The following is a 21,024-nucleotide window of genomic DNA, read 5'->3' on the forward strand; positions in this document are numbered from 1 at the left end:
AGAGATTGCATCATCTGTGGATCTGTTGGGGCAGTATGCAAATTGGAGTGGGTCTAGAGTTTCTGGGATAATGGTGTTAATGTGAGCCATGACCAGCCTTTCAAAGCACTTCATGGCTACAGACGTGAGTGCTACGGGTCGGTAGTCATTTAGGCAGGTTATCTTAGTGTTATTGGGCACAGGGACTATGGTGGTCTGCTTGAAACATGTTGGTATTACAGACTCAGTCAGGGACATGTTGAAAATGTCAGTGATGACACTTGCCAGTTGGTCAGTGCATGCTCGGAGTACACGTCCTGGTAATCCGTCTGGCCCTGCAGCCTTGTGAATGTTGACCTGCTTAAAAGTCTTACTCACATTGGCTATGGAGAGCGTGATCACATAGGAACAGCTGATGCTCTCATGCATGCTTTATATTATGTGACCTAAGTATACTTTTTTTTAGATTACTAATGTTACTACCCCCACTACAACAAAACAATACTTAAATACATTTAATTTTGTCCTTGAAACATTTAATTGAAATACTGTAGAATCCCATTCATTCTTATTGAGGACTGCTACTACTGGGGAGTGCCAACATGGCCGACCGATGGCTTTATCATCATCCATCCGTCATCACGGTGAACAATTATTTTAACAGGTTGCTGCGTGCACCCCTTAGTGGTTGTGAGCAGTCATTGCAGGCGGTTCCGAAAACGATGAGGGTTGCGTTTCATAAGACAAGGCCTAACTAAAGACGGAAAGCTTTCGTATTAAACAATTCTCACCTGTTTCTAGAGGATGCCAAGCTGTTTATGTTATTGTCAGGCGAAAGACCAACACAGCCGAACATCTTTAAAAAGTGTTATTTTTTGGTAATCAGAACGAAACGGAAGTAAATGCAAAAGTAGCACGGATTATTTCCGGTGACGTCAGCTCTTGCCTTGACGCTTCACGCGGGAAACGGCGAGGTCTCCTCATCACATTTACAGTAAGACATGAAGTTTTTGTTCATTTTATTTAGGGAGATATTTTGTGGATTGCATATATATGTGTATAAAACCAGATAAACGAGACAAGTCAAATTGTCGTAGCTACTATTGATCCATAGGATTCAAATAGTTATCGAAGCAACTCAACATCATCACTAGCCAGCTAGCATGCTAGCCACACTGGCATCCATTTACTAGCCTTCTCGCTTACTTTCTACGATAGCTGGCTAGCTAGGATCTGCGTGTTCTAGCCACAAATAAAGCAGCTAGCTAGTTACAGCTTGCTGATTGTTGTTCACTTACTACTAAGCGTTTATAACCTCATTGAGTTGTCTTTTATAAATATTTAGCTAACTAGCGTATGTTGTAATTGGCTAGCAAGCTAGCTACTTAGCCTAACTACAGGTTTTTATTTTGTAAGGTTAGCTAACTAGTTAGATATTAAATGAAATGGCAACAACCGTCTGTGTCACCTGTTGACTCAAAATAATTAGCAAAATAGCTAGGTATATTACAACTTGGGCTCCTGAAAAAACATTGCTAGCTTGCTAACTGATTGACATGATCTTCCTCTGTGTCCTCAGCTGAGCATCACTTCTTGCAGAGGCAGAGATGGGAGACACGCTGGAGTTCAACGAGATCTACCAGGAATCCAAGGGGTCCTGGGTCAGTAACTAGCTACCTCGTCATGCCATCCTCCATCAGTGTCTTTAACTAACCAGTGTCCTTCTATCCTGGTCCTGGAGATCAGCAGGGTGTGTAGGCTTTTGTTCTAGCCCAGTCCCAGTTAACACACCTGGGCCTGATTTCACGATAGCGATGGAACTTAGGCTTACGAGTCTTTTTAACAATGCATCGTTCCTACAAAGGCTGAAAATGTAACATGCGTTTCCCAAAACACCACACAGAAAGAGCGTTCGCAAAGTGCGTCGTTGGATCATGTGTCGACACTGACAGAATCGAAAGAAAGGCAGCGGTGGTCTCGGATCAGCTTTCTACATTCAAATATTATCTTAACATTATAATTATTTCACAACACTGACGACGGTTCAGCTCCTAGAGAGATTACCACCTATGGCTGCAAATATTGAGGTGGTTTATTCTAATGCTTACCCAATAATATTGCACAAATCACAGATTTGGCACATGTTACACATCATGAAATATACAGTACCAGTCAAAAGTTTGGACACACTTACTCATTCAAGGGTTTTTCTTTATTTTTACTGTTTTCTACATTGTAGAATAATAGTGAAGACATCAAAACTATGAAATAACACATGGAATCATGTAGTAACCAAAAAAGTGTTAAACAAATCAAAATATATTTTATATGTCACCTTGATGACAGCTTTGAACACTCTTGGCATTCTCTCAACCAGCTTCATGAGGAATGCTTTTCCAACAGTCTTGAATGAGTTCCCACATATGCTGAGCACTTGTTGGCTGCTTTTCCTTCACTCTGAGGTCCAACTCATCCCAAACCATCTCAATTGGGTTGAGGTTGGGTGATTGTGGAGGCCAGGTCATCTGATGCAGCACTCCATCACTCTCCTTGGTCAAATAGCCCTTACACAGCCTGGAGGTATGTTTTGGGTCATTGTCCTGTTGAAAAACAAATGATAGTCCCACCAAGCGCAAACCAGATGGGATGGCATATTGCTGCAGAATGCTGTGGTAGACATGCTGGTTAAGTGTGCCTTGAATTCTTAATAAATCACAGACAGTGTCACCAGCAAATCACCATGACACCTCCTCCATGCTTCACGGTGGGAACCACACATGCAGAGATAATCCGTTCACCAACTCTGCGTCTCACAAAGACACGGTGGTTGGAACCAAAAATCTCACATTTGGACTCATCAGACCAAAGGACAGATTTCCACCGGTCTAATGTCCATTGCTCATGTTTCTTGGCCCAAGCAAGTCTCTTCTTATTATTAGTGTCCTTTAGTAGTGGTTTCTTTGCAGCAATTCGACCATGAAGGCCTGATTCATGCAGTCTCCTCTGAACAGTTGATGTTGAGATGTGTCTGTTACTTGAACTCTGTGAAGCATTTATTTGGGCTGCAATCTGAGGCTGGTAACTCTAATGAACTTATCCTCTGCAGCAGAGGTAACTCTGGGTCTTCCTTTCCTGTGGCGGTCCTCATGAGAGCCAGTTTCATCATTGCACTTTATGGTTTTTAAGACTGCACTTGAAGAAACTTTTAAAGTTATTGAAATGTTCCATATTGACTGACCTTCATGTCTTAAAGTAATGATGGACTGTCGTTTCTCTTTGCTTATTTGAGCTGTTCTTGCCATAATATGGACTTAATCTTTTACCAAATAGGGCTATCTTCTGTATACCACCCCAACCTTGTCACAACACAACTGATTGGCTCAAATGCATTAATAAGGAAAGAAATTCCACAAATTAACTTTTAAGAAGGCACACCTGTTAATTGAAATGCATTCCAGGTGACTACCTCATGAAGCTGGTTGAGAGAATGCCAAGAGTGTGCAAAGCTGTCATCAAGGCAAAGATATTCTGTCTATAAAGTGACGCGGAAGGACAAAAAAAGAATCTAACGACGCAGTCGGTAAATAACAAGCGTTTTCAATTGCAACTTTAGAAACAAAGGTTTTGGGAAACAGCTTAGAGTTTTAACGATGCTCCTACAAAGGTTCTAATGATGAACTTAGCCTTAAGATGCTTTTGGGAAACCGGGCCTTGATTAGTTGAATCAGGTGTGTTAGTCCTGCCTGGGATCAATGTAGAACAAATACCTGCACACCCTGTGGGTCTCCAGGACCAGGATTGAAGTACACATGGATATTAGGGTTGTCACTATACCAGAATAAAGAGGACTTAATTCCTTGAGGAAAACAGTCCTAATGTTAGCAACAACCTTATGTTGTCACCCAGAGTCACATTTGTTTATTTGAACGCAATAGTACATCATATTTGACAAAAGTAGGTTTTAAAGGACCATAGAGTGAAGTCTTTGCTTCGTGTTTTCTTTTTAGCCAAGGAAAATAGAGTATTGTAATGGATATACAAATAAATTGCCACAATCTGGCACCTGCACCAACCAGTAACCTACGTGTATTTATGTGTGTGTGGTCTCTCTGCAGAACGACGGTCGTCTGCGGTTCAGTAAGCAGAATCTGGTGTATAAGAGCAGTAAGACGGGGAAGGTGGACAACATCCCGGCAGCAGAGCTGTCTGTGGCCACATGGAGGCGTGTGTGTCTGGGACACGGCATCAAACTGGCCACCAGCACCGGACATGTCTACAAATATGACGGCTTCAGAGACACGGTGAGGCAGTGTGTGTGTGTGTGAACGAGTGAGAGAATTTGTTTGAAAATGGTTGTGTGAGTGACTGCTGTGGTTTTGTGTTTCTGTGTGAGTACTGCGTGGGTAGGTGTCTGGTGAGCTTTTAGAGAAACCTGTTGATCTGTTCACACGTGTTTGTGAGTGACTGTGTATGTGTATTGTGCAAGAGTGGATGTGTGCATGTGTGTATAATCTAGCCTTACCAGTGTTTACCAGATCGCCTGACGTTATCTTTTACAGAGAGAGAAGCAAAGTTGGGCTCCTGAGGTTAGCTGCTACAGAGAGAGAAGCAAAGCTGGGCTTCTGAGGGTAGCTGCTACAGAGAGAGAAGCAAAGCTGGGCTTCTGAGGGTAGTCATTGTATTTTTGAAGATTTGATCTTCTGACTGTGAGGGTTTAGACAATGGTGTCACACTGTCACTCATGAGGAATTCTAACATCGGTTGGTGGAGCAGCCAGCCAGTCAGTCACTTTGATGTGTTCACCCTCTATATCTCTAGGGCTGACCCCATTTAGTCGATTGTTTGGTCGATAGGCTGTTGGTCGACCGAGATTTCTTTAGTCGAGCAGTAGCAACATAAACAAATCATTGTGTACAAGACACCTGTCTGATTGGCTCCTGTCTGAGTGGACTGATCCATTGTGGCGGGGATGGCACAGTCCATCAGTCTAAGACATGTGATACTGAAATTGTTTATGGTTATATTATGTAAGAACAATGGTGCAATACAAATAACAATTATATTATTTTATAACAAATGCGCTTTCTCCCGCTTTGGATAGTGGTCACTGTCCGTGCTTCTGAAACACATCAACGCGCTGTTGAATTGCTGCCTTTTCCTAGACCATGTTGCTATGTGCATAATTGCAAAGGTAACCAGCATATTGGTGTTGAGAACAATGCGGAAGCAGCAGAGTTAGGAGGTGAGGAAACAGCCCTTGCCATAATTGTCTAAGAAATGTGTGGAGAGAGGAAACCCCAACTTAATTATGTCTATAATCAATAGCCTAACTCTTGATGTGCCGGGCTTTATAAATCATCCATATATACAGTGCATTTGGAAAGTATTCAGACCCTTTGACTTTTCCCACATTTTGTTACATTACAGCCTTATTCTAAAATTGATTAAATCGTTTTTCCCCCTCATCAATCTACACACAATACCCCATAATGACAAAGCAAAAACAGGTTTTTAGAAATGTAAGAAAAATAAAAAATGGATATAACATTTACATAAGTATTCAGACCTGTTACTCAGTACTTTGTTGAAGCACCTAGTCAGTGATTACAGCCTCAAGTCTTATTGGGTATGACGCTACGAGCTTGGCACACCTGTATTTGGGTGGTTTCTCCCATTCTTCGCTGCAGATCCTCTCAAGCTCTGACAGGTTGGATGGGGAATGTCGCTGCACAGCTATTTTCAAGTCTCTCCAGAGATGTTTGATCGGTTTCAAGTCTGTGCTCTGGCTGGGCCGCTCAGGGTCATTCGAAGACTTGTCCTGAAGCCACTTCTGCATTGTCTTGGCTGTGTGCTCAGGGTCATTGTCCTGTTGGAAGGTGAACTTTCGCCCCAGTCTGAGGATCTCTCTGTACTTTGCGCCGTTCATCTTTCGCTCAATCCTGACTAGTCTCCCAGTCCCTGCTGCTGAAAAACATCCCCACAGCATGATGCTGCCACGACCATGCTTCACCGTAGGGATGGTGCCAGGTTTCCTTCATACGTGACGCTTGGCATTCAGGCCAAATAGATCAATTTTGGTTTCATCAGACCAGAGAATCTTGTTTCTCATTGTCTGAGTCCTTTAGGTGCCTTTTGACAAACTCTGGCCACTCGACCATAAAGGCCTGATTGGTGAAGTGCTACAGAGATGGTTGTCCTTCTGGAAGGTTCTCCCATCTCCACAGAGGAACTCTGGAGCTCTGTCAGAGTGCTCCCTGACCAAGGCCCTTCACCCCTGATTGCTCAGTTTGGCCGGGTTGCCTGTTCTATGAAGAGTCTTGGTGGTTCCAAACTTTTTCCATTTAAGAATAATGGAGGCTACTGTGTTCTTGGGGACCTTTAACGTAGCAGACATTTTTTGGTATCCTTCCCCAGATCTGTGCCTCTACACAAGTCCTGTCTCTGAGCTCTACGCACAATTCCTTCAACCTCATGGCTTGGTTTTTGCTTTGACATGAAGTGTCAACTGTGGGACCTTATATAGACAGGTGAGTGCCTTTCCAAATCATGTCATATCAATTGAATTTACCACAGGTGGACTCCAATCAAGTTGTAGAAACATCTCAAGGATGATCAAGGGAAACAGGGCTCAATTTCGAGTTGCATAGCAAAGGGTTTGAATACTTATCAAAATAAGGTATCTCTGTTTTTCATTTTTAATACATTTGCAAACATTTCTAAAAACCAGTTTTTGCTTTTTCATTATGGGGTGTTGTGTGTAGATTGAGGGAACAAAATACTTTTATCAATTTTAGAATAAGGATGTAACGTAACAAAGTGGAAAAAGTCAAGGGGTCGGAATACTTTCCGAATGCACTGTATCTACAGAAATAAGACAGATCCTGCTTCTGTTGCCTGTTTGAGTGTTTGGTTAATAGCCTACTGATTCCGTGAGCACCAAGCCTCACACAATTTCATAAATTCGTCTGTTTTTAATCTTTGCTATGCTGTAATAAAGGCGGTTACAATTTTTCAGTCACTCGCTGTCTTTTTCTTTTCTTTTTTTAGCGTAGCAAGTCTGAGCCAGGCAGCACAATCAAATCAAATGTTATTGGTCATATACACATATTTAGCAGATGTTATTGCGGGTGTAGGGAAATACTTGTGTTCCTAGCTCCAACAGTGCAGTAGTATCTAACAAGTCACAACAATACACACATATCTAAAAGTAAAATAATGAATTAAGAAAAGAAAAAAATATATATATATATTTCTTAATTCATTCTTTACTTTTAGATATATGTGTATTGTTGTGACTTGTTAGATACTACTGTAAAATCATGAATTAAGATATATATATATATTAGAACGAGCAATGTCAGTGTCATTGACTAAAATACAGTAGAATAGAATACAGTACATACACTACCGGTCAAAAGTTTTAGAACACCTACTCATTCAAGGGTTTTTCTTTATTTTTTTACTGTTTTCTACATTGTAGAATAATATTGAAGACATCAAAACTATAAAATAACACATATGGAATCATGTAGTAACCAAAAAAGTGTTCAACAAATCAAAATATATTTTATATGTGAAATTCTTCAAATAGCCACCCTTTGCTTTGATGACAGCTTTGCACACTCTTGGTATTCTCTCAAGCAGCTTCATGAGGTAGTCACCTGGAATGCATTTTAATTAACAGGTGTGCCTTCTTAAAAGTTAATTTGTGGAATTTCTTTCCTCCTTAATGTGTTTGAGCCAATCAGTTGTTGTGTTGTGGTATACAGAAGATAGCCCTATTTGGTAAAAGACTAAGTCCATATTATGGCAAGAACAGCTCAAATAAGCAAAGAGAAACGACAGTCCATCATTACTTTAAGACATGAAGGTCAGTCAATACGGAACATTTCAATAACTTTGAACGTTTCTTTAAGTGCTGTCGCAAAAACCATCAAGCGCTATGATGAAACTGGCTCTCATGAGGACCGCCACAGGAATGGAAGACCCAGAGTTACCTCTGCTGCAGAGCATAAGTTCATTAGAGTTACCAGCCTCAGAAATTGCAGCCCAAATAAATGCTTCACAGAGTTCAAGTAACAAATCAAATCAAATCAAATTTTATTGGTCACATGCGCCGAATACAACAGGTGCAGACATTACAGTGAAATGCTTACTTACAGCCCTTAACCAACAGTGCATTTATTTTAAACAAAAAAGTAAGAATAAAACAACAACAAAAAAGTGTTGAGAAAAAAAGAGCAGAAGTAGAATAAAGTGACAGTAGGGAGGCTATATATACAATAAAATAAAGTGACAGTAGGGAGGCTATATATACAGGGGGGTACCGTTGCATAGTCAACGGTACCGGTACCCCCCTGTACAGACACATCTCAACATCAACTATTCAGAGGAGACTGTGAATCAGGCCTTCATGGTCGAATTGCTGCAAAGAAACCACTACTAAAGGACACCAATAAGAAGAAGAGACCTGCTTGGGCCAAGAAACACGAGCAATAGACATTAGACCGGTGGAAATTTGTCCTTTTGGTCTGGAGTCCAAATTTGATATTTTTGGTTCCAACTGCCGTGTCTTTGTGAGACGCGGTGTGGGTGAACAGATGATTTCCTCATGTGTAGATATGGTGTGGGGTGCTTTGCTGGTGACACTGTCTGTGATTTATTTAGAATTCAAGGGACACTTAACCAGAATGGCTACCACAGCATTCTGCAGCAATACACCATCCGATCTGGTTTGGGCTTAGTGGGACTATCATTTGTTTTTCAACAGGACAATGACCCAACACACCTCCAGGCTGTGTAAGGGCTATTTGACCAAGAGGGAGAGTGATGGGGTGCTGCGTCACAATCTCCCAACCTCAACCCAATTTGAGATGGTTTGGGATGAGTCTGACAGCAGAGTGAAGGAAAAGCAGCCAACAAGTGCTCAGCATATGTGGGAACTCCTTCAAGACTGTTGGAAAAGCATTCCAGGGGAAGCTGGTTGAGAGAATGCCAAGAGTGTGCAAAGCTGTGGCTATTTGAAGAATCTCAAATATAAAATATATTTTGATTTGTTTAACACTTTTTTGGTTACAACATGATTCCATATGTGTTATTTCATAGTTTTGATTTCTTCTATTATTCTACAATGTAGAAAATAGTAAAAAATTAAGAAAAACCCTTGAATGAGTAGGTGTGTCCAAACCTTTGACTGGTACTGTATGAAATGAGTAAAGCCGTATGTAAACATTATTAAAGTGACTAGTGTTCCATTATTAAAGTGACCAGTGATTCCATGTCTATGTATATAGGGCAGCAGCCTCTAAGGTGCAGGGTTGAGTAACCGGGTGGTAGCTGGCTAGTGATGGCTATTTAACAGTCTGATGGCTTTGAGATAGAAGCTGTTTTTCAGTCTCTCGGTCCCAGCTTTGATGCACCTGTACTGACCTCTCCTTCTGGATGGTAGCAGGTTGAACAGGCCGTGGCTTGGGTGGTTGATGTCCTTGATGATCTTTTTGGCTTTCCTGTGACATCGGGTGCTGCAGGTGTCCTGGAGGGCAGGCAGTGTGCCCCTTATGATGTGTTGGGCAGACCGCACCACCCTCTGGAGAGCCCTGTGGTTGCGGGCTGTGCAGTTGCCGTACCAGGCGGTGATACAGCCCGACAGGATTGCGGTCGGACTCCCTCTATTTGTGTTCCTTAATTCATTCATCAAACAGTGCGCTTAAAGCATCAGACAAGCTCAGTGCATATCATTCATTTGATTAAAACACATAGGATGTGTCTATATATGAAAAGATACGTTTTACATTTTCAACCAATCGATTGGTCGAAAGAACAGACGACTCTTGGACAGCCCTAATATCCTCACTGGTTAGACACCACCTCAGCCTACTCATGTATATACAATGTTTTGAATGTCTGTCCTAAACAAGTAAAGATAATGTATTTGAATTAGGACTGGTGAAGTGCACTGACGAGTTTTAAATATGAAATCCACTTATCACGAGTCATCTGTTTACTAATTTGGTTCATCTTATAAACCGCACTGCACTTACTCTGAGTTTGCTTTGCACTGATCTGGACTCGACTGTATTAGCCATAACTGGGTCTATTCACTAGGCACAATAAAAATAAATTAAACAAAGGACAATCCTGTCCAATAGGAAACGCTTGTTTTTCGTTTCCTGTTGCAAAACTCGGTGTCCTCTAATGCGAAGGACACTGGTGTCAAGATCACATAGCAGCATCTGTGTTACAGGGCATCATATTAGTTAGGGGTGTTGGAGTGGAACAGATAGGGAAGGGGTGGAGGGAGAATTGGGACCGTTGTTTTTGGGAGGAAATTGGTGTGTGTGTGTGGATAGAGGACGGGGAGGCTGGGATGAGTTATTTTTATGGTTGTGTGAGGTAAGCAACAGCACTCTGCCAAAGCAGTAATGAGAGACTGAGCTCTACACATAGGGACTGATGGGGACAGCAGGAACACACCGCACGCACACATTGATATGTACATCTTTACACAGTTATCGGCCACTCATTACACACACACACAGATTTATATCCAGTGTATACTATATAATGTAAACTTAGATCTGTATACACGTGCTGTCACACACAAACACAATGTCTTCATACATCTTCACAAACACGCGCAGAGATGCTGTCAACACACTGATCTGATGTTCTATACACACACAGATGGACACGCATACACACACAGTCTGGCGTATATTCTCTCTCTCTCTCTCTGTCCAACACACATACACTGTGGGCTTTCACACTCGAATAACCTAACACGGGTTTTCAAACTGGGGTCCGAGTTACTGCAGGGGGTCCGCATTTTGAAAAGGATGTTTTTAAAATATATTTTTTATTATTATCTCTAGCTACAACCGAATACCATTTGTATGTCTCTGTGTCCAGTATGACGGAAGTTAGTTTTACATGGCAATGCTAACTAGCGATAGCACAATGACTGGAAGTCTACAGGAACAGTTGGCCTGCTAGCTATTCCTGTTCATCTGACTCTAGGGAAGTAGATAAATGGCTTCATTGCCAAAATCTCGAACAAACCCTTTAATATGGAGGAAATTAGTAATTTGAGCTAATTACAGGGGGTTTTCTGTATACAAAGTTCTTAAGCGGGCCGTCTGAGTGCACATTTTTAGGATAGAAAAAGAGTTTGTGTCAATTTAACCCTTTTATATGGATAGTAGGGCCAGAACGATACCAGTATTGCGATACTCATTAGTATCATGGCAAGGAAACCAAGCGGATTTAACTAATTTAGGAAAACAGCCCAAATCATGTTGTCACCCAGAGTCTCATTTATTTATTTTCCATGCTAAAGCACACTATAATTTACATACAACAGGTGTTTAAAGGACCAAAGAGTTTGGTCTGCTTTGTGTTTTCATTTTTGCCTTGGAAAACATATTGCGATACTGGTATCATCCCTAATTGGACAAAAATAAATATGAAAACATATTCATAACCATGGTAGCAATTGAAAGGAACAGTTTTGAGATTATGAGAAAATATTAGACCAAAGATGAGGACACAACAGTTCAGCTGACACAAGATTGAATTGATTGATTTTATGTGGATTTTAAATGTATTGTACTTTGCCGTTGAAAATACTCTGGATACGTTCCAAATGTAAGGTAGGTGCAACAAAAGACTACAAAATGACAAGGGTTTGAGTGAGATAACTAACTGGTGTCTCCAAGTGGCCACACACCTCTCCAAAGTGTGCACAGTTCCTAAGGCATTTCAATGCACTTCTGTGACTCAAATAAGCTCTCCTAGCTGTGCCGTTGAAGAACTAGAGCAAGCACACTTGTAGTGATTAAAGGGATACCGATAATCATTTTGGTGCACATAGAAAGGCCTAAGGAGCCTTTAGTGCATTCAGGTGCGTGTGCCGTAGCAATTTTTCTTCAATAGACAAACAGGCTCAGTCTGTTCAGAACAACCCAGGGTATGACGCCATGTCATCTTGTAACTGTACATCAAACATAGTGATCATAAACCTTGACCCTGTATATGACATGAGTTTTATGATATGGAAATGTGAAGTGCACATATGGACTCACAGGTGTTTGGCTTGCTTGTATGACATCAAAGCAGTATTTATTATAATCCTCAACATATCATCTTACAAGATACATTGTCCTCTTAATTTACAGCATTTTCCAAACTCAGACAATAAAACATTTGCAAAAGTTGCCAAATTAGTGGGAGGGATGGGGGCAACTTCTTGTCCCACGAGGTGCTCAAGTTCAGAATGGCTGTCAGTCAAAACCCATACAGCGCTGTGAAGCGCAGAGACAGAGCTCTGATGAAATGGAGAGCATGTTACTGTACAGCCACTGTGTTCCAATTGAGGTGTTTATCAGTGCCCAAATTGGCCATTTTCAACCCGTATACAGGTACGCGTGTTAAGGGTTAAATGACCAAAAGCAGATAGAAAGCATGCAGAAAAGATATTGAACTTCATTTTTAAACCATCTTTTAGAACTAATAGTCAGGAAAACATTTTATAAATCCCAAAACTGTGCATTCAGGGTACATGCCCATTTATTTTGTTCTAACGTTTGAGCAGAGGAACACAGCATTAGCCATGGCAAAATGCATAGAATTGCATGAAATTTACTTTAAAACTGCAAACGTTTCTCTCAACTTAATTGGTATACCAAATAAATTCATTTTAATATGTGGAAAAGTTTGAAAACCCCTGAACTAACAGACAAGCTGATACCCAGGTGCAGAAACTCTCTTTCCCACACGTTCTCCTTCTCTCTCTCTCAAAAACACACACATGCACTCTGTCCTTCACACACATGTGGAAGTGATTGCGGCGTCTGTGTGCTCCAGCTCTAATCGGGCCTGCAGGATAAATAAACAGCCTGATTGTAAGCGGCGGAGAGGGAGAGAGCGTCCGGATTGAGCTTTGATTAGTTAGCCTCCTCATCAAGGGGAAGGAAAGAGGGGATGTTTCTTTGTTTTTCACTGTTGAATAGTGGGGGCAGTAAGGATTTAACTGAGAACATCTTTCCTCTGTTTTTCTATTTTGCTCTCCCTCCACTCCCCCCTCATCTCCCTCCACTCCCCCCTCATCTCCCTCCACTCCCCCTCATCTCCCTCCACTCCCCCTCATCTCCCTCCACTCCCCCTCATCTCCCTCCACTCCCCCATCATCTCCCTCCATTCCCCCATCTCCTCCACTCACCCCCTCATCTCCCTCCACCCCCCCCTCATCTCCCTCCACTCCCCCTCATCTCCCTCCACCCCCCTCATCTCCCTCCACCCCCATCATCTCCCTCTACTCCCCCCTCACCTCCCTCCACTCCCCCTCACCTCCCCCTCATCTCCCTCCACTCTCCCCCTCATCTCCCTCCATTCCCCCATCTCCCTCCACCCCCCTCATCTCCCTCCACTCCCCCCTCATCTCCCTCCACTCCCCCCTCACCTCCCTCCACCCCCCTCATCTCCCTCCACCCCCCTCATCTCCCTCTACTCCCCCTCACCTCCCTCCACTCCCCCCTCACCTCCCTCCACTCACCTCCCTCCACTCCCCCTCACCTCCCTCCACTCCCCCGTCACCTCCCTCCACTCCCCCTCTCCACTCCCTCACTCATCTCCCTCCCTCCACTCCCCCCTCATCTCCTCCACTCCCCCTCACCTCCCTCCACTCCCCCTGACCTCCCTCCACTTCCTCCCTCCACTCCCCCCATCTCCCTCCACCCCCCCCTCATCTCCCTCCACTCCCCCCTCACCCCCCTCACCTCCCTCCACTCCCTCCTCATCTCTCTCCCTCCACTCCCCCATCTCCCTCCCTCATCTCCCTCCCTCCACTCCCCCTGACCTCCCTCCACTCCCCCCTCACCTCCCTCCACTCCCCCCCTGACCTCCCTCCACTTCCTCCCTCCACTCCCCCCTCATCTCCCTCCACTCCCCCCTCATCTCCCTCCTCTCCCCCCTCATCTCCCCTCCACTCCCCCCTCATCTCCCTCCACTCCCCCCCATCTACCTCTCTCCACTCCCACTCCCCTCTCCCCCTCCACTTCCCCACTCCTCTTCTTTCCCTCCACTCCTCCCTCCTCTCCACCCTTTCTCTCTGCAGGATTATGAGAGGATCTCTGAGTTCTTCAAGGCCAACTACAAGGTGGAGCTGACAGAGAAGGACATGTGTGTGAAGGGCTGGAACTGGGGCACTGCTAAATTCTCTGGTAAAACACCCACTAAATCTCACTAAACACCCATCACACATCACCAGCAGTGGGTCTAATCACTCTAAAAAGACTTCTTGGATGGCTGGGACATTTAGAAAACAACTTTTTTCATCTCTGGATCTCTCTTACTAAGCCCATTGTAGCGTTCCTCCAGCTATGTTGTGGTGCATTATGGGAGCTGTAGTCTTGAACCCCCCCTTTCCCCTCCCTCCACAGGTCCATTGTTGTCGTTTGACGTGAATGACAGCTCAGTGTTTGAGATCCCCCTGGCCAGCGTGTCCCAGTGTGCCACAGGAAAGAACGAGGTGACGCTGGAGTTCCACCAGAACGATGACGCTGAGGTCTCTCTTATGGAGGTCCGCTTCTACGTCCCCCCTGGCACCGCAGACGAGGGGGCAGACCCCGTGGAGGTAACCCACGCTGTACTACCGGACCTGTACCGGAGATAGAACTAACAACCACTAACCAACCACTCTGTCCTGCCGCTGGTTGAATGGAGTGATCGTCAGTGCCTTACTGACTTCTCCCCAGCAGATGGCGCTACCACTACAGATGTCCCTATACTCAGAAACAGTTAATTTTCACACAAAGATCATTGATGCAGTGATTGATGTTATTCCTGTTTGAACCCTGTTTCCTTCCCTCCCTGTCAGGCGTTTGCCCAGAACGTGCGGTCTAAGGCAGATGTGATCCAGGCTACAGGAGATGCTGTGTGTGTCTTCAAAGAGCTGCAGTGCCTCACACCCAGGGGCAGGTACACTGCCATCAGCACCATGAACCACTATTCATCAGTATTAGCCATCATTGTTTTGTTGAACATTACTCTCTATTTATCAGATTGAGCAACATTGTTCACTTGGCTTAACACTACCCCCCCCTTCCAACAAAAACCTACCACATACTAGACAAACACCTACTTTGAAGGAAGGTCTTCCTCTCTTTCTTGCCCTTGTTCACCCACGTTCTTCTCCCTCTGTGTGTCAGGTATGATATCCTTATCTACCCTGCCTTCCTCCACCTCCATGGTAAGACTTTTGACTACAAGATCCCCTACACTACCGTGCTGCGTCTCTTCCTGTTACCAAGCAAGGACCAGAGGCAGATGTTCTTTGTGGTAAGTGTGTGTGTGTGTGTTTTGATTGAGGTGAGTGGTTGACAGTCGAGTGTAGATTGTATTAAGTTGGTGTTTGGCACCAAACGTGTGGACAATGCATTTACACTGTAATCATTCTCACTTCAAACCCTTTGCCATCGTCTTCGATTCATAATCATTATGTCTTCTTCTCCCTCTCTCTCCCGCTCTTCTTCTCCCCCTCCCTCTGTCTGTAGATCAGTCTGGACCCGCCCATCAAGCAGGGACAGACGCGTTACCACTTCCTCATCCTGCACTTCTCTAAGGAGGAGGAGCTCCACCTCACCCTCAACATGAGCGAGTGAGTGGGAGAAAGAAAGGACAGCAGCTCAACACCACATGGGAGAGGAAGAATGAACTCGTATTGTTGGGTGTCAAGAATCCCTTAATACAATTTCTGTTTCCCTCTCCTCTCTCTCGTTGGGCCCCTCTCCCCCGTTCTTTCTCCCTCTACCATCCCTCTCTTGCCCCTCTCTCTCCATAGGGAGGAGGTGGAGAAGCGTTATGAAGGGAAACTCAGTAAGAACATGTCCGGTTCTCTCTATGAGATGGTCAGTAGGGTGATGAAAGCTCTGGTCAACAGGAAGATCACCGTGCCCGGAAACTTCCAGGGGTAAACACACAATCACCAACACATTCACGCACAACACACACACGATCACCAACACACACACACACGATCACCAATTCACGCATGCAGAATCACTTGCAAATATGCACCAATGTTCCTCTTGTGGTGCTGTACACTGTTCCTTTAGAGGCATTACAGTATAAACACATTATCATGAAACACTGTGTTATGTATTTCATAATAATTGAGTCTCCCTCCCCTCCTCTCCCCTGTAGTAACACCCCTGGGGCCCAGTGTATAACATGTTCCTACAAGGCGCAGTCAGGCCTGCTCTACCCCCTGGAGAGGGGTTTCATCTACGTGCACAAGCCCCCCGTGCACCTGCGCTTCGAGGAGATCTCCTGTGTCAACTTCGCCAGAGGCACCACCACAACGCGCTCCTTCGACTTCGAGGTGGAGACCAAGCAGGGCAACCAGTTTACCTTCAGCAGCATAGAGAGGTATGGAGGGGACTTAGAAACACACGCAACCGTATTGATTCTTTGCCTAAGTCATGGTTTCTGGGTTTTTTTCTCTCTCCATCACAGAGAAGAGTACGGGAAGCTGTTTGACTTTGTAAACGCCAAGAAACTCGACATCAAGAACAGAGGATTCAAGGAGGTAACCTTTAGGAGATGTTTACTGTGGTGGAAATACATTCGACTCCTCTCCAAGATAAATGATGTGTTTATAAATATTGATGATGTCACTCTCTTCTTGTCTGTCTGTTGTGTACCCCTGAAGAAGAAGGTTGGTATGGTTACGGGGGTTTGGGAGTGTTGGCTTGATTTTTGGTTTGGAGCGATTACTGCTCGCATGGTGTGTGTGTTGGGGGGGGGTCTGTATGTGTGTGTTGGGGGGGGGGCGTGTCTGTATGTGTGTGTTGGGGGGGCGTGTCTGTGGGTGTTGGGGGGAGTGTGCTATAATTCTAATCATGGTGGTTGATTGCTGTGAAGAACCATTAATGATCTACTAATCGGTATATGATTACTGATTATGATTATCCACATTTTTGTGTGAAAAACATCTACAGATGTGTTTTGGAGAGTGTGTGAGAAAGAGAGAGGTGTGTGTGGTCTTGTTCTATCTTTGTGGGGACCGGAAATCCCCAAAAGTCTCCAACGATAGTAAAGGACAAAGGCTATTTTAGGCTTAGGGGTTAGGGTTACAATTAGGGTTAGGAGTTAGGGAAAATAGGATTTTGAATGGAAATCAATTTTAGGTCCCCACAAGGATAGTAAAACATGCTGTGTGTGGGGTTAGGGGGGGGTTGCCTGTATTGTCTTGACTAATGTATTGCCCAAGGTGTTGCAGTGTGTTAACTGAAAGACGAAACACATCCTCTAAACCAAATACAGGAAGTCCTGATTTTTCTCCCAAAATGCTCTCTGGTAATATAAACAGCCCACTCTGTTGCCCCTTGGTGGTAGTTGCCACGGCAACAAACTATTACCTTGAGGTCACCTGAATGGTCAAGAACTACAAAGGATCCTGTTCGCCACTTCCTCCTGTTGGTCTAGCTTCTTAGCTTTTAACTTAGGCAGAATCTCATTGCATTTCCTTGATTCCTCGCGTCCTCTCTCCTAGCCTCCTCCTCAAAACCCATTAGATGAGAAGGTCAGAGGTCTTTGACCTTCTCATCCAATGGGTTTTAAGGACGCGATGAATCAAGGAAATGCAATGAGATTCTCCCCTAGTCTCTGCATTCCCAGCAGTAGTCCTAAAGGTAAGGAGGTAAGGAAAGGAAGCCATTGTAAACTGTTGGAACACAGCCCCTTCTGTACAGTAAACTGCTGTCCATAGGAAGAGATACAGGGCCTTGTTGGAGCATCATGGGTAGTGTAGTCTGACTCTCTGCTGCCCCCCGACATGGCATGAAGGCAAAGAACAACGAGTACAGTGACTCAGACGACGACCAGCACGATGCCTACCTGGAGAGGATGAAAGCCGAGGGCAAGATCAGAGAGGAAGGAGACGGCAGCAACGACTCAGACGAAGAGACCGGTGAGTGACAGCTGCTGCAGCCAATAGGGTGGCCAGATCGCTAAGTGACAGCTCCCACAGCCGATAGGGTGTCCAGACCGCTATGTGCCAGCTCCTGCAACCATTAGGGTGGCTAGACCGCTGAGTGACAGCTCCCACAGTCAATCAGGGCCTCCCTAATAAGAGATCTTAATGGGACTCATTCATACATGAAGAAATGTAAAAACGTCATAGGTCTGGCTGTTGTGAGCTTGTTGTGTCCATGTCCAAGAGAGCAGCAGGTTTGGGAGAGAGCTGTGTTAGTGATTTTCTTCTCTCTTTTTACTAGATGAGTCTTTCAACCCTGGAGAGGAGAGTGATGTCGCTGAGGAGTGAGTTTTTACCAATCATCCCTCACTCGTCCCCCCCCACCCCTCTCTGTTTAACAGTATTCCTCCCCTGTCTCTCCCTCAGGTATGACAGTAACGCGTCGGAGAGCGACAGCGGCAGCGGGGGGGATGGCAGCGATGAGGAGGGAAAGAAGAAGAAACCTGCAAAGAAGGCCAAAGTAGTGAAAGAGACGAAGGAGAGGAAACCACGTAAAGAGGTGAGAGAGAGGAGAGGGATTAGGAGTAAACTAGAAGAGGAAAGAGGAGGTGCGAGAAAGAAGGGGGGAATGGATGAGGAGGGAGTCATGAACAGTAATATCTAAGTTTATTGTATCAGAGAAAAATATACCTTCATATTGACCTATGGCAGCAATTGCATAGTTAATGTATTTATGCAGGTGATATGTGTGTGGGTGATATGTGTGTGGGTGATATGTGTGTGGGTGATATGTGTGTGGGTGATATGTGTGTGGGTGAGTGCTCATGTTTCTCTTGCTCGGTCTCTCTGTCTTTTAGAAGAAGCAGAAGGACACTAACGCCCCCAAGAGGCCGATGAGTTCCTACATGCTGTGGCTCAACTCCAGCCGCGAGCGCATCAAGTCGGAAAACCCCGGAATCTCCATCACAGAGATCTCCAAGAAGGCAGGAGAGATGTGGAAACAGATAGGGAAGGACGACAAAGAGGTGAGGGAGGGGGAGAGCTTTCTCTTTGCTCTCCCAGTTTCTCTTTTTCCTCTATTCTGCTCTTCTCTCTCCCATTTTTCTGTTTGGGCATTTTGAATAAAATAATTGTCACCCTAGCTAACTGTAATTCTGTATTTAAACCATTATTTAGGAGAACAGATTGATAACAAAAGGTCTCTCTCTGCTAGGAGTGGGACGGGAAGGCAGACGAGGCTAAGAAGAACTATGAGAAAGCCATGAAGGAATACAGAGAGAATGGTGGAGGCTCCTCCACACCCGCCAAGAGGTAAGAGACCACACACACACACTACCAGGTGCACTTAGAAGCTCTCTGACACACGCACTCGTAACCCTGTTTTAAACACAAAAACAACCTCAAATGTATGACCATGTTGACCATGCTTTTGCGTTTCACTCCATCAGGGAGAGCAAGAAGAAGGCGGGAGGCAAGAAGGAGGACAAGAAGAGGAAGTCTGGAGGAGTAGAGAAGGAAAAGGAGCAAGGAGGGAACGACAGTTTTAAGAGCCGAGAGTTTATCTCCAGCGAGGAGAGTTCGTCTGACGGTGAACGCAAGAAAGCCAAGAAGGCCAAGAAAGCCAAAGGCAAACCCCAGAGGAAGGGCAAGGTACTGCACTGTCACTATGGCAACAATAGGATGAATTGATGGGATTATCATAGTGAAGAATATCTCTCTCTCTCTGTCCGTCTGTCTGTCTGTCTCAGGAGTCTGATGAGGAAGAAGAGGAAGCGATGACCACACCCCCCAGCTCTGAAGAGGACTCTGACTGAGGAGAGGGGGAGGAGCCTTGCTGGACCTGCTGATGACATCACAACGAACGGGGAACATTTGGACAAGTTTACTCAGTGACCGGTGCACGAAGACACGCAGATCATATCATACACACACACTAAGCGTTAAATGGACCAAGAATTTGTACTTCCACTCTGATGTCCCACACATTCTCAGAAATGAATACCTCTTGCTGTGCTGACAAACTATTTGTTTTCCTGATGCTAAATAGAGGGTTTCTCAACAGACTAAGTCCAATCTATCTAACAGCATATTATGTACCACATTACCCATGATTCTACTGGGTTCTATTCTATTCGCCCCATGGGGATGGTTGTAGTTTAATAGCACTGAGACATGCAGAGGGGTCTTCAGTCTTTTTTTTTATAGTCATTTTGAACTGTTTAGAGAAATGAAGAACTGCAATTCTGTGCATTTTTGTTTATTTGCCATGTCAAGTTTGTCTTTTTCAAAGTGAAAGAATACATCTTTTTAAATAAAATCTGAGTGATTGTTTGTGGGCGCTTGAGGAAATTAAAGGTAATGAGATGGGGGAGGGGCGGCATTTGGGAGGATTGGGATGGAGCCAGGTGGGAGGATTAATGTATTTTATGAGTGGAGGACTATCTGGTAGTGGAATGAGATTTAAACCCCTAGAGACTGGTCTCTATACCCTGAAAAGACCCTCAAGACCACAAACCCTCCCTCACACACACACACACTCGGCTATAACATGTTGTGAGGTTAGCAACCACATCAGATGGAACATCAAAAGGAGACAGAAGAGGACAGCATTAACACACCCTCATTTACACAAACGATAATAGCAGTACACACTTCCAAAAAGACACCTTTTTCATGTTTTGTATTAACTGGCTCTTAATTAAGTTTGCTGTAGATAGTTTGGCATTAGCGGCTGTACTGGGCGATCCAATGCCTTCAGAAAGTATGCAGAACCCTTGACTTTTTCCACATTTTGTTACGTTACAGCCTTATTCTAAAATGGATTAAATAAATAAAAATCCTCAGCAATCAACACACAATACCCCGTAATGACAGTGAAATAGGTAATTTTTTTGGTGCACATTTAAATAATTAAAACACACTTTACAGACCCTTTGCTATGACACTCGAAATTGAGCTCCGGTGCATCCTGTTTCCATTGATCATCCTTGAGATGTTTGTACAACTTGAAGGGTACCACATTTTTTTTGCAGCATTGAAGGTCCCCAAGAACACAGTGGCCTCCATCATGCTTA

At 44.3% G+C, this 21,024-nt stretch overlaps 1 protein-coding gene across 2 annotated transcripts; it reads left to right on the forward strand.

Moving 5' to 3' along the window:
- The first annotated feature begins 912 nt into the window (after window positions 1–912).
- Window positions 913–20,281, forward strand: ssrp1a (structure specific recognition protein 1a). 2 transcript variants are annotated; one of them, XM_041851698.2, is made up of 19 exons: window positions 913–973; window positions 1,559–1,640; window positions 4,095–4,280; window positions 14,090–14,195; window positions 14,415–14,608; window positions 14,852–14,952; window positions 15,183–15,312; window positions 15,528–15,631; window positions 15,815–15,943; window positions 16,177–16,401; window positions 16,489–16,561; window positions 16,685–16,690; window positions 17,821–17,944; window positions 18,252–18,294; window positions 18,377–18,509; window positions 18,808–18,975; window positions 19,164–19,261; window positions 19,399–19,600; window positions 19,699–20,281. In XM_041851698.2, exons 2-19 carry the CDS (start codon window positions 1,587–1,589, stop codon window positions 19,762–19,764), a joined length of 2,142 nt encoding a protein of 713 aa, XP_041707632.1. In that variant the 5' UTR covers window positions 913–973; window positions 1,559–1,586; the 3' UTR covers window positions 19,765–20,281. The 2 variants fall into 2 exon arrangements, with proteins under 2 accessions (XP_041707632.1, XP_041707634.1); XM_041851700.2 differs by lacking the exon at window positions 16,685–16,690.
- Window positions 20,282–21,024: the final 743 nt, after the last annotated feature.

Source organism: Coregonus clupeaformis, chromosome 3, assembly GCF_020615455.1.
Source record: "Coregonus clupeaformis isolate EN_2021a chromosome 3, ASM2061545v1, whole genome shotgun sequence".
NCBI lineage: Eukaryota > Metazoa > Chordata > Actinopteri > Salmoniformes > Salmonidae > Coregonus > Coregonus clupeaformis.